A 15,035-nucleotide genomic window follows, 5' to 3' on the forward strand; every position below is an offset into this window, starting at 1 on the left:
TGAACAACAAATACCTTAATAACAAGCTGTGCAAATAATGAAGTCACTGATGTTTGTAATTTTATGTGAGATCAGCGAATCAAGGAAGGTTCAAAAAGGTTTCTGGTGTTTTCATGGGCAGGTTGACAGTTCTCCCCCTTCCCCATCCACTTGGACTAGTATCACGTTTAGAAATAGACCTGAGTGTATTTCTACCAAAGCAATGATGAGGAGTGGAGGGTTATTTGGTTTTGCATTTCAGACAGAAACATATACCACACTGAGAGGACTGAACTACTTCAGTGCTAATTGACTCTCTAGCACCCATAAAGAGGTAATTCACCCTATGCCATCTCCCACTGGAAACTCCAATGATTACTAGCATAGAAACTAGTTTACTTAGTTGTCAACATGAGATAGAAGTATTTGTTAGTAAGAGTGGAAGGACAGAGGGCAAATAAGGATATGAGTGTTTTTAATGGATTATTCAACTGGGTAGCTTGATCTTTCATGCTGTGGATGTTGTGCTGCCGTCACACCTCTCACTGCCAGCCTGCACTGGGATGGATAATCAGTCACTATGAAAACTCATTAGCTCCACAGCAATGAGTCCTCCACTGCTGAAGCTTGGTGTTGTCCTTAGTACCATGGCAATGATCTCTAACTGGATGTCCCACGCTCTCGCATCTCTGGTAGGATTAAACACCACCAGAATTACCACTTCAGATACTCTAGTAAGTAGCTCTGATGTGTTGCAAGCCATCTTAATGCTGAAATTGTATTTAAGTGCCAGCAAAAGCTTTAGTTTGTTGCCTCTTTGTAAACCTCTTTCTAAGCCACTAATCTTCCTGCCAGCACTTAATGCACGCTTCTCTTTGGGCATCATAAAACTGCACACTGGTGAGCACGTTGTGATCTTACTGTGAAAAGAAAGATTTTAAAATAGCATCCTTAAATATTTCAGAAGAAATGCCTTCATCTTGAGCGTGAAATGCTAAAAATAGTACAGGAATGTCTTTTCACTTGTCTTGACCTTTTTTCCTATGTTTGCTGTTCCAGAAAAACGTAGTGCATTATTAAGGGAAAAAAAAAACACCTGGCAGTAGGTTTCTTTTTGTCTGAATAATTTTATGTATTAGCTATTCATTACAATATGGAAGAGGTCTGATTCTTTCTTATTTTTCTTTCTCAGAGTACAGTTGAGCAAATAAATAGCTGTTAGAGACACAATAAAATCGGTATTGGGAGGCTGGGTGCCAGAATTTTAGAAAGGCTAATATGGGAAGAATACAAATGACACAGCACTTTGTATCATTGATGCTCATAGACAGCAGCCTCTGTTAATAAAGACCTACAGGAAAGCTGTGATAAACTACTCATGAGATGCATAAAAATTAAAGTAATACTTGAACTGGACAAGAGGGAAAACTATACTGGTACCCATAAGTTAAAGTAGAACACCATTTTCTTAAATGGTTAGTACAAGACTCTGTATCTTTTTGTGTAACTGCAACCAGATGTTTACATAATAGTATGTTATGTAAAATGTAAATTTAACTGTGTGTACAGTAGTGCACTATGCTCAGAAGTTAGCTTTGTAGTTGTAACTAAAAAGGATGCATTTACTCATAGATGCTTAGTTAATTGAATATATGCATGCAGAAAATCACTGCATTTAGACTTTAAATATTACTACTTCAAAATTAATTGAATGATGCTGTGAGAAAGAATTCTATTGTGGTTTAGGGCAGCAAGAATTGGTGAGAAGACAAGAAAAAGTGCACTTTTATTTTCCTTAAATTTCACTTATGCTTATTGAACAACAGTATATGTTGCTAGTTCTTGTGGCAATATGGTAAGTAATAAAGTTCCCTGTCAGATTTAAATCCAAGTTTAAAGTTGCACCTGACTACCAGATGCAACCTAGTTATTATAACATACACAAATATGTAATTATACATACACACATATGTGTTTATATATGTTAACCTGATCAGATTCCAAGTAAACTGTTACACTTCCCTTGGCTACAACAGAGCACTGCTGATGTAAATGCCTCCTAAGTATTATTTCAGTGATGCTCTTTGCACTCATAGAGTTGAAGTGAAATGCATATTTTGTGTTTCGAGAGGTATAGCTGGGAAATGAGCATAAAAACTGGATTATCTGAGCTTGGCAACATCTACCAAGTAGAACAAATACAAACTTCAGTCACGTGGGGTTCTTTCTGCATAAAACTAAGCACCACAAACCTGTGGTCTTTCTCTGTCTCTAAACATTAGATATTGGCTGAGAGACTTCATTCTCCAGGTGCTCAGTAATATTGAGGTCCTCAATGACTGGGTTTTAACTGCCATCAAGAGCTGTCCACTGGCAGCTTGTCCAATGAACAATGCAGCACATGCACTTCTCCAGAATGTCTCTCCTAGCAGATAAGCAGCTCGTGTGTGTATGCAGTACCAGGGAAAAAACCAAAACAAAACTTCCCAATTTCCTCCCTTCTGGAAGAATTGCACAAGGAGCTGGGATCAGGGAAAGGGCCTCCTCTTTCGAGCTCTCTTTCAGACCAGGATTGAAATTGCAAGACAAACTGGTATTATACTATTTATATTTAAGCAACCATATTCAAGTATACATACTGCCATTTGTCCTGTCATTGGTAAAAATGGAGATAAGAGTTTTATCAGAACATATAAAAGGGCAAGTGAAAAACTATGTATTTTGAAGGTAAAGGAAGTGAGTCTGTGGCACAGCAGCCTGCCAAGACAATGGTTAATACTGATTTTTATAGGGAATCCTCTGTTTTCCCAGATTTTCAAGAACTAGCATAGTTATCATTGCTATTCTCCTCTTGTTTGCTCTTTCCTTGCTTGTTTACTAAGGCCTGTCAGCAATAAGCCTGCATCTGAAGAGTAGATTCAGTAGCTTCTGTAAGGTTCTGATGCCTTCTAGCTCGTTTCCTGCATGGCACAGCAGTTTCTACTTGAGGTAGGGGTTAAATATCAAACTGAAAAAGTAACAGAGAACCTACACACACACTTGTTTTTCTCTGTGATCACTCAGCAGAGTTAATGAAGAAACCCTAATGGCCCAAATACAGGGAACCACAGAACACCACAAAGAACTGTAGCCTAAATTGCAGGCTTACAATGTGAGCACTTATTTATGCAGATGCAGCAAATAACCAGAATGGGCCTGACAGTCTTTCACTGTGAGAAATAGTTTCCCAAATAGCAGTTAATTTTTCAAATCAAGCCATATATTAGACACCATAAGAAAATATCTGCTCAGTTAATCAATTAAGTCAGGGGTTTTCCCTTAGGTAAAGCCAAAAGAGATACCAATGACATAAGTACCTTTGATAACACAGCCTGGATTATAATGGCTTTACTACAGACTGTGCGTGATCCTGGTATCTCATACATTTCGACTTTAGAAAACTTCCTAGAATGCAGCAAAACCAGTTGCTACCAATCTAAATGTAGCAGGTATAAGGCTCAAATATCCCAAGTTTTCATAAACTCATGTGAAGTATTTCTGTCCTAAAAGAACTAGAATCACAAACTCTATGCTCCTGAATAGGTTCCTGAACTTCAGCGAGAATTCTGCTTCCTTGCTTCTGCATGACAAAACTGCCTGGGCATAAGTTCTACAGAGTATCCTGGTGTGAATAGAGTTTACACTTCACAAGGGTTACCAGCCTTGGTAGGCTTCACTTGTTGAAGCTCACAATGTTAGTAGCTGCTCAGAATCAATTTAAATGGTCTCTGCAGATGTAATTTTGTCTAGTTTGTATCGTTCTCCATGTCTTAAACTAGATTCCCTTAGCCCTAAAAGTTAAGGTAAAGAAAGGCAGTATAATTTAGCACTGAACTCTGGATGCATTTTTCTAGCAAACCTGAAGGCAAGTTCAGCAGTCCTCTTTTTGCAGTTATCTACATTATGGCTCTTAGGTTTTCCTTGCAAAACAGGAGAACAATACCCTTTTACCCAAATACCATTCTGATTTCTCAATTAACTCCAGTAGAAGGCGTCACTGCGATCTTCAAGACTTCTTCAGAAGAGCCATTGAAGATGACAAGTCTATGCTCTCTCCTAACCTCAGTCTACAGAAACATGCACCTCTTCTGATGTGAGGAGCTCTGCAGCTAATTCTGCACTGAGCTGCCAGTAAAGCATCAATAGCAAAGCTTGTCAGTTTAAATAACCATTGTCAGTGCTGACACTGAGCACAGTTTTATGATGTAACTGGTAATTGATTCCAACTGTGTCCAGCCCAAAATTACTTGATGGCATCCATTAGCACCTGTACTATGAAACACAGCAGCCAGTACTGTATTATTAGGAATGAATAGTGACTGATATTAACTTTAAATCACAGTTTTAGAAAAAAGCTAAAAAAAAATAAAAGAAAAATCACTTCTGGTGTCCATTAGTTTTAATTCCATCACCTGAGTCTTTTCAATCATCTAGTTCTATTGCTTTCTCTCACTCTTATGCTGTGCATTTCTATACATCCCATTAGACAGGCACATACCTAGTCTCACAAGTACCACACAGACTTTAAGTGCAGTGCATTGTTAGCCTGCTCTGTAAGCAAATGTGAGGTTTTTGGTTTTCTTTCTCAGTCTTGGTGGCTGTAAAGGTTAGAAACTTCCGGAATTATTCTGTCCTAGTGAAGGACTTGCAATGTCTTAACTGCATTGGGCCATGCTTGCCATGACCACCATTCCCCTTAACTAACCACACACCCTGGAGCAAGCTGCTCTTCCCTTTGATGCCTGTGCAGTAGAAGCCACTGACAAGTGGTTTTCTGCATGCTGCGTCTTTCAGAGCAAACCTGCTACCCCACACTCCAAACTGCTGCTGAGCCAGTTCCCAGCGGGTGATTCACACACACAGTGCTCCCTCTTTGGGCTTTCTGAGTTGTTCATTCCTGTCTTTGTTGTTTCCATTAGCCTAAAGTAAAAGTCATTCAGGCTGAAAGGACATGTTTGTTCTCTGCTGCTGCAAAACTGTAACATCCCTTTGCAAAGAATTAAATCACCTAGTTTGTGCTGAAACACAAGCCGAAAACTGTTCTCATCCACCCCTGGAACCTGTGTGTGCTGGACACTTCTCAAGAACCATTACAGAGATGTCAGATAGAACAACAGTATGAAAACCCTGATCTCATTAGTTGTTGAGTGTTGACATCACTGCAAGCATATACTGCAAGTTTAAAAATACTCTGAGGTAGTGAGTTTTCAAACGACGACAACAACAAAATACCAGTTCAGGTCCTTTTACTTATTATTTTGTTGTTACAGACTCAGATTAGCCCCAAGGAAGGGTGGCAAGTTTATAGCTCAGCCCAGGATCCTGACGGCCGTTGTATTTGCACTGTTGTTGCACCTGAACAAAACCTGTGTTCAAGAGATGCCAAAAGCAGGCAACTCAGACAACTGCTAGAGAAGGTAAGTCTTCCCCCTAAAAACTCCTCCTTTTGATCACTACATTTCCCACCGAAATCCACTCCTTTCCCTCAAAGTTTAATACATGATGGAGTACTGAAAAATTATCTAACACAAATATTTCTTCAGGATGTATCCCCTACCTGTGTTCTTGCCACTGATCACCTCTAGTCTATTTTCCTTCTATCACACCTTCCCCGACCCAAATCACTTATCTAGCAAACCAAAGCTGCGCCTTTTCTCTTGTTTGCTACTCCCAAAATTCTTCCTTAAACACACAGAAAGGACTGATTTTTCGGTGTAAAACCAGTTACAAATCCTACCTCAAAGGAGCTAGTTGCTGTGGGATTTAAACTACAACTCCTGCTTCAATCATATGAGACCCTTGAAGGTCATTCCTTGTCTCTTATCAACAAATGACAAGATACAGATATGACAGCACTGCAAAGCAGACTGTACAGAAGAGAAACAGTTCTAATATTTTTATGTGTTTCTTCTTCAAATAATGCTATTTATTCATTCTCTGGTGGTGCAAATTTTCCCCAAACACCCCAAATCTTATTTTCAGTATTATCCACTACTGCATATGTAAGTAAAACCAGTGCAGTGTTATTTTGCATCAACAATAACTATTCTTCTGCATTCCCTTGTGTAAGTAACCAAGGTGGTAGTTACTGTATCGCAGCTAGCGGTACGGAACCTGAGGCTTGAGAGAGTGGGAAGCAACATAAAATGTAGACTTAAAAATACATTTTTTAAGCATACAATTTTCAGCATTTTTCTAACTATACAAAAATCACTCTAGAAAAACCTGCTAATATAGTGCCAGATCCCTTCAGTATTTTCCCTTCCTAAAACTCAAAGAACTTCGTGAGGGACTTAGTTTCAGGTTGGGACAGAGCCCATAGCGTGAGATGCTGGGAGAGAACACTGGCAAACCAGCATACAGAGGAGGAGCTACCTCCCCTCATGCTGTCCATTTACTTACCAGAGGAAGGCTTCAGTCCCCCAGAGCCTTTGCTCTAACATATTTCCCAAACACTCAAATATTAATGTATAAACTTCTTGACTTCTTTTAGGGTGGCAGGTAGAGGGATGTTAAGGTCTCAACATAATTTTTTAACTGCCCCAAAAAAGAACCTAAATCATAAGTCTCTAAAAGCTATTTTCTTATGATTAGAACTCTGGTATTTACGGGTATGTCATGTCATATTATTACTGCACTATCTCCATGTGTAGTCATTTCATTAGAGCCTCTATGTGAATGCATCTTCTGCCAAACAGAAACAGAAAGTTCTTCCAAGACCTGAAGGACTTCATTTGCCTGCTTTCAACAATTAGAAAGCAAAGAAAACCAGAAAGATTACCTTTTTTTTTCATTAAAAATACTTCCTCTGGTCTGTTAATGGCGACTGTTCCATAACTAATACACTATTTGTAAGAGTATTTGAAGAGTATTTGCTGAACCCACACATTCTGTAGTCACAATGTATTCATTTCAGACACGAATATCAGTTCAAACATTGCATATACTTGAAAACAACAGGAATATTGCCAGAACTGTCTTTTATTGGGAAGGTGCCTGATACATTTACAGCAGTTGTTTTTATGACTGGCAAAAGCACTGCTTTTATAACATAAGCTTTTTACTCTAGAATACAGTTATTCTTGGTAAAAGTGCTCACTACAGCTACAAAGTCACTTGCTCTACAGAAGTTACCTGAACATTCACACTACTCATCTGTAAAAAATGTGGGTTTCTACCAAGGAGACAATTGTGTAGAATATCTAAGTTTATACCTACTTACAAAATCATGAGCAAACACCTATTTGATGATGAGCACACTCCGGCTTATCTCTAGGTAGTCTCATAATTTCCTTATACTGAATTATTTAAATGCCTATTAGCAATAAAAACCCATGCTCTTCATACTAACCAAAATCTCCAAATCTCAGTCCTGTCCCTCCCAAATTGTTTGAGAGGAAACGTGCTATCTCGCATATCCTGAAAAACAGTCAGCATCTACTACAAACATCAAAGTAGACTCCACTGTCTAAAAGCCTTTATTGAGCTCACTGATAATGGTGCCGAAAGGATATCTCTCTCTTTACTTCTTCAAGGTCTTATTCCTGATAGTCCTGTTCCCCAGTTTCTCTACTGTCATGGAATTTCTGGAACACTTATGGAATTTATGGAACAGTTATGGAATTTAAAATTATACTGTGGTATAAATGACTCACAACTAAATCATGGACATAAGCACATATTATTGCCTGACATTTAACTACCTAACCAGGAAAAAAGGTATAGCAACAGAAAGTGCATTTAGAAAAGTGTTTTCCTTCAACAGGTTCAGAATATGTCCCAATCTATTGAAGTTTTAAATCTACGGACTCAGAGGGACTTCCAGTATGTTTTAAAAATGGAAACACAAATGAAAGGGCTGAAGGCCAAGTTTCGGCAAATTGAAGATGATCGAAAAAATTAATGACAAAGCATTTTCAAGTAGGTTTTATTTTAACAATAACTTTGAAAGCCTGCTGGAAGCAATGTACTAAGCAGCAATGCATGGACTGCTAATATCTCAGCTTGAAATGCTCTGCTGGAAGCAATGTACTAAGCAGCAATGCATGGACTGCTAAGATCTCAGCTCGAAATGCTCATACAAGAGCAACATCAGAAAGAAAAGCGTAATAAATCTTCCTTTATGATGATAATCTTTTGTTCTGTTCAATTTAATTGTAATAAGGAGTAACTATTAATTATTAAGTAATTAGAGAAATGTCACTATAAACAGATTCCTATTTGTTCTGTATTAATATGCATGTCATACTGAGAATTCTATATTCATTCAAGCTCCAGTGATAAATGGGGAGATCCAATAGAGTTAATAGCAAACAGGTAGAAAGTTCAGCACTTTTACTGTTGCCTGACATTTACTGCAGTTGAAGGGAAGAAAGCCTATAACAAATCAGGTTATTGTCATTTTTATCCACTACAATTAAGATCTAATTTCATGTCTGAAGGTTTGCTATTTCGGATTTGGGATGGGGAGGGGGGCAATCAGACCTACTGACATTTGGGTGATTAAAAAGAGGCTTCCAAGGAATTTTAAGGAGAACAAAACCCACAAGCCAATCTTTTTGTGAGGAAGGAGGGTTCCAGGGATCACAAAATAGCATTGTGTATTCTGAAAAAGCTATCTGAAGTAACTCTTTAGGAGAAAATGGTACAAGAGCATATTGAAGTTCTTCAAATATCAAGTCTGTCAAACTGATATTTCAAGGCTGAAAGACAGCAAAATAGGATCTAGAAAATACTTTCTGAGCATCACATCATGTTAAGCAAATGTATATTCTGAGCTAAGGGGTCTCATTTATTTTAATGAGACTGAATATCCAATGGGTCTCAATACTATCAGGAATTAAGTACGCTAATGATCTGACTACCAAACTTTATGTCATCCTTCTTAGTTAAGAGTTTGAGCACATACCTCCAGTTATTTTCACGTAAGAAACTTCTCCACCTTTTTTCCCTTCATCACTCCTTTCTGCAATAACAACACATTCATGTAATGCCATTTATATGTTCTATGTTCTCATTACAGCTTTCCTGGAGACCAAAATATCAACATTTGAATGTCTGATACACAATGTCAAAGGTGGCAGACTTCTGCAGTACTCTAACCTCTTAAATATTCAATATTTGTACTGGACATGCAGATAACTTCAGTTTGACAGTTTGCCAGAAGTATAAAACAGATTTCTAGCCAATGAAGTTGTAAAGTGATTTAAAAGGTCAACATAATACAATATATTGTTGGCTTTCTGAAGTTTGATCTACTAAAATTCCAGTTCTTTCTCTTTCCTGAGACAAAGGAGATCATCTGTATATAGCATATGCCCTCAGATCATTAGGCACAAAGTGCCACAATATTTATACCACCTATCCATGTTGCAATACAAATTAGTTCTTGTACCATTCATCATAGCAACAAGCTGGGAGCGCCAACAGAAACCAATACAATTATTTTCTTTACCAGGCAATTACCAAACCCAGCTTTACATCACCTACTGAAGTGAGATCACTGTGTTCTATCATGGTGAGAGCCAAAGAGTACAAATTCGATCCAGATCATACTTGAGCATATGGTCATACTGCAGTCAAATCGGCACTTATGCCAGGCAGGAGATGCCCAATTGCCACAAAAAAGTTACAGCAGTTTGTTCAAATGGTACCTCATCTGACACAAACCCTTCCAGGAATAAGTTACCTTCACTAACTCTCTTAAATGTGTTTTATCTCCAGAGTTATTACAAGCTTTGCAATTTATTCCATCATGGCTAACCCATGAGTTTTGGCAGTTCACTGCCCCAAGGAACTGAAGCCTAAGTTCATCAGTTCAAAATGAAGTAACAAAAACTTTGGCTTCTGGAGCTCTGCTTTCTATGTCACAAAGCCTACTCGCCATGTCACCAAGATAAAAATAGTTATTTTAATAGGCATAAAGTAGGCTCAAGTTTTCAATAGAGACCATAAAATAAAAATAGCTTTACCTGTAAGCAAAAAGATTCTTCTTTGTGTTAATTTCAGTAATTCTGCTACTATAATGTAATTGGAAGACCTCTTGAGAATAGAACCAATAGAACTCCTAATAATCTCAAATCCATTTATAATGATATGTCTGCTTGTAATAGCTTTTTTAGCTACTAAGATGACCTGCATGCAAAATATACTTCCTAACAACAAATATAAGTCTCTATTTTGAGTAAATAATAATTCCTGTATAAAAGCAATTCTTAAACCAGTATGGATATACTATCTATGTGATGGAGAGATACTGCAGAACTCACAAGCTGTCTTAGAACATGTTTGAGAGGCAAAAATTCAGAGGTAGATCCTCAAGCAGCAAAAATACTGGCCCTGCCTATGAGCTTCTTCCACTTCTCCTTAGGAAAATACATTGGGCATCCTCATGGCATTTAGTTTGGAAATATTCTGCTCTGTTTATTGCATCCTTTAATACAACTGATGCAGCAAATGGTACGTGCATGTCTTCACATGTCAGTGACTACACTAACCTCTGGCCACATCTGCTTCTGCACCTCTTTCTTATCCTTGGGCTTCCATTTAGTTCTCTTCTGATTTCCCTTTTAACCTGCTGACTACTCCAGCCACTGATTTTTTTAAGCCCTTCAATAGCCTTTCCCCATGTGTCCTCATCTGTTCCCAATCTCTATTACCACTGAATGCTAGTACCTAACACAACTTTATTTCCATCCTTTGGCTTGTTTTGTCCAGACTTGCTTCTCCTCATGTCTGCCTGGCATTTGCTCATGGAAGTCCTGCTGTTTCCTCAAATTATAAGAGATTCAAATCTCTATATATAGTTGATAGAGCAGGGACAATCCTGTCTGCTTTTCAATAAAGCAAAACCTTGTGGCTGGAAAGATTCTTGGAGATTTTCTACAGAATAATAACCAACCAGAAAACAACCTCAGACAATTAGTTTAATTTTAATAAGGCCCCTATGATTAGCACATTGAAAAGGATGATGAAGAAATGGCAAATAAACAGCCAGCAAGGGTTACAAACTGACACAAATTTTCAACGTATGACACTCAGCAAAAGTCTGTGAAAGGGGGAATCAGAGATTCCAGAGTAGGACCTTATTTTATCTAATTCATGTTTAAGAATAGGATTGCCAGTGCAAAAACAACTGCACATGGCAAAAGAAGGATCTGTGATAGGCCAGAAAAGAGATCAACTGAGGAAGTTCAAAGGCACCTAGTACAGGATGACAGAAACAAAAGCACAGTTAAGAACCCCAGATTTTTTCTCTGGAAGAAAGACCTCTGTGGCCAGAACAGAACTAAAGAATCTTCAACAGCCATTGAGAAAAAAAGTGAATTCAGTACTTCTGAGGAGTGAAAGTGAATTGAAGAGCTCACCCACTATGACAGCACTACAAAACAGGCACAACCTCCTTGAACCTCTTGTGTGTTCAGGCCTAATCCCCTTCTCTCAAAAAAGACACACTTAGTGGGGATGCAAAGTCAGGCCTTTAGCAGGTTTGGTTCAGATCACTTGAAGGTAATTGGTGTACTTTCAGTACAAAAACTACTGTCTTATGCATTTTATCTACTGCCTACTACCGTTAAGTCTGAGGTTTCCGAGTCTTTCACAACACACTAATAGTAGATCTGTAGTTAACATTAATAATCAAGTAACTTCAATAATATCTGGCATAAATGTTACATAAAAAGGAATTAGAGGGTTGAAGTCCTTTAAACTGCTCTAATGCACATCTGATTGCCTTTAACAGGAGTTGAAAGAAAAGATGGATGAGCTCCTGCCACTGATCCCAGTTCTGGAACAATACAAAACTGATGCCAAATTAATTACCCAGTTCAAGGAGGAAATTAGGAACCTGTCTACTGTTCTCACTGGGATTCAGGAAGAAATTGGTGCTTATGACTATGAGGAACTACACCAGCGCGTACTCAGTTTAGAAACCAGGCTTCGAGACTGCATGAAAAAGCTCAGTAAGTTGACAATTTCTTGGCATTTCCCTCTATGAGAAATAAATGCTCTGTAAGTGAACACTGAATATGAATAAATTAGGAAGTCCAAGGTTCAGTCCTGTGACCAGTATCTCAGTTAACAGGATGTTTGCTTTTAAATGCTACAAATGACATAAGATATCTTATTAACCTGATATGCAGTGCCTATTCATTTTTGTGAGGCAATGGAATGAGAAAAATATAGGTTAGGCTAGCCTCTTATATGATTTCTTTCCAATTTCTTTATTTTACACTAGAAATAACACCGTGATGATGGGCTAAAATACATGAAAGACTTCTTCAAACAGAAATTTCTTACAATCCTATTTTCCCCTCAGTACACACACATAATAGCACATTAAAGCATTGACAGGAGGCAGTTGGAAGAAAATAGCTGCACTGCAAGAAAATTCATAGCCAGCCTTTTCTTAGAGTGAGTGTTCCAGTAAGATCATCAACTTCTCTTTAAGAAGCATCTTGGTTTTCTTTGCTTTTTACAGCATATTCTTGTAAGATTGATCAGCGAAGTGACTACTGTATAAGATAAATGTTATACACCAGAACAGCTAGGTGTATTCACAAGGGTTATTTCCCTACTTTTCACCCCCATTATTTCCTCTCCTACCTATCCTGAATTCCTGTAACACACACTATTAAAACTATGTATATTAACAATAGTGAGAAAAATCTTGCATGAAACAGATTATTAAGCACATCCATTATTAAAAAGGGTTTGGCATTCTCAAGCTCTAATACAGATTTATTCCTGCTTATTGACATTATTCTCTGGTCTTAGATGCTTAAATGAATTTTATGCTCACCTACTAATAGACTGGCTGTATTTCTGGCCTACCCCTGTGTGCCTTTTAAAGTAAAACCAGCTTCTGCTGGGTTTACTGGAACTCCTGAAAACTGGTATTGGGTGTTCAGATCAGCCAGCTTAAAGGAAGAAACACTTTGCTGCCTACACCTTCACCTACACCTTCACCACACAGATGATCCAGCTGTGACTGTCCATGCCAATCTGATGCCTACAGCAGCAAAGGGCAGACTGGTCCCAGTGTGCCACAGGATGTGGCTCCAATCTTCACAGATTTGGTTGCTTTCACAATGTCATTATCTAACCAGCGTGTGTAATAGCTGTTTTCCAGTCTTCACCCTAGCAGGTGTTTTTCAGCAATAGAATGCATTATTTATACTGCCCTGGCCACTTAAAAGGGATCCTCCATCTGCACCAGCAACATTTTCAACACTCATTAACATACAGTAAGCAGTTGCGTTACTTTCACGGAGGTTTAATGATTACCACAGCAGTTGTGAGGACTGAAACTTGCTCCTTCTCTTTGGAGTAAAAGAAAAGTCAGGCTGAAGCTGCTGAGAAATCTGTCCACAAAACTTCAGAAGGGTGCATGCCATTAAATACGTAGCAATAGAGCGCATATGATTGTGCACACCACAAACTCACATATACTTATGCACAGATGGGTCTTTTTCTGGCAGTCATTTGCAGCCCCATCTGATTATAATGCAGAATCAAAACAATATTTTACAGTAACATTTCCAGTTATAAGTTCAAAAGTAGGATATTCTATCTATTCAAAGAACTGCTGCTACACCAGTGGCAGAAGAGCTACTCGTGCAGGCATGAGATTACTTTACTGACTGCAGTGGTGCTTGTTCTTCCAAAGCATCCTTCCCTTTGGGATTTGAAAAACTTTATAGATATCATGTAGTACAAAACTGTGTACCAGCTCCTCATTTTGTAGATGAAGGAACAAGCAGCACAGGAGGATAAATGACTTTCCCAAATGTTATACAACAAGTTATTTCACACATGCAGAAGAACCCAGAGACTTACTCTGAGCAAGCTCTAATAACTAGACTATAGTGCTTCCTGGATCTGCATTATGCAGGACAACAGACACACACCCACTAAAGCAAGAACTAATTCTTCATTCACTTACATTACAATGTTATGAAAAATTGGACCACAAGCAGAAAAGCACAAGTAACAAAAGACTTGGAAGTTATTTGCACAACCACTGAAAAAAAATCCCACTCCATTTTCCTCTGTTTATTACCTACAATAAATAGAATAATGATGCTTATGTTTTGATTTTATTTCCTTTGCTAACCCTTCTATAAATCCTACATTTACTTGCTATGTATAGCAGCTACCAATATTCTTCTGCATCTGATAGGGATGATCAATTACCTGTTCCTAGCTACCTTCAAAACAGTTCCTGTCCATTTGGTCTGTCAAAACCTTCCCCTCGTATTTGCTTGCATTGAAGCAGCTTTCCAGATGCGTCCTGCCCCAGAGACCCTCCCAGACTACAGGGGTAATACATCTACTTTCTTTTTTAATGGCCACTTCGCACTCAAATTCTTGCTTAATAGAAATAAATACAGGAAATCACAGACTTACAGAGTCCACAGAACAAAACTATTACAAGAGACAAGTCAAGCCACAGACACCCAGATAGTGCATGATACGATGTTTCCTGTGCAGTTCAATTTAGGGTGGAAAACACTCAGAGGTTTGATTTTCCAAGTACTGCAAGCAGTTACGGTTAGGATTCTCTAATGGAGGTAGCTGCTGCTTTCAAAGTCAAAGGAAAAAGTCTGAGTGCTTCTAAAAACCCCACTCTTTTCCGGTGTAACCTGAGGTGAACCTCTTAGTGGTAGAAGAAATGCCTAGAAATATCACTTCTTTCCTTAGTGCTTCTGAACTTCCTGACATGTGCCAGTATGGAGATATATTTGACCTGCCTTCTCACTAGCATCCAGTCCTCTTGTCAGGGAATTCAAGAGCAGAGGTTTGCCATAAACCAAAGCTTTTCAACCAGTAAAAAAACGTCCCTGCCATCACAAGAATCATTTTCACATCCTCGCATGTTTCCTTCTGCCAGGAAAAAAACATCAACAAAATTAAGGAGGTTTTGGCCATGTTAAAAATGCCACCTCACTGCTATAGAAAATTCATAACCCAGAAGTGTTTCTCATTTCACACGACATTTGTCTATGTTCTATTTCCCT

The 15,035-nt window shown here is 38.4% G+C and overlaps 1 protein-coding gene across 1 annotated transcript in view; it reads left to right on the forward strand.

Moving 5' to 3' along the window:
- Window positions 1-584: 584 nt before the first annotated feature.
- Window positions 585-15,035, forward strand: part of LOC104409817 (noelin-3-like) — a 20,976-nt gene continuing 6,525 nt past the window's right edge. Inside the window, 5 exon segments of the mRNA XM_010019806.1 lie at window positions 585-713; window positions 5,289-5,435; window positions 7,784-7,913; window positions 7,916-7,938; window positions 11,759-11,978. Of these exon segments, the coding sequence (XP_010018108.1) occupies window positions 585-713; window positions 5,289-5,435; window positions 7,784-7,913; window positions 7,916-7,938; window positions 11,759-11,978 (649 nt within the window).

Source organism: Nestor notabilis, unplaced genomic scaffold (assembly GCF_000696875.1).
Source record: "Nestor notabilis isolate BGI_N333 unplaced genomic scaffold, ASM69687v1 scaffold248, whole genome shotgun sequence".
In the NCBI taxonomy this organism is placed as follows: domain Eukaryota; kingdom Metazoa; phylum Chordata; class Aves; order Psittaciformes; family Psittacidae; genus Nestor; species Nestor notabilis.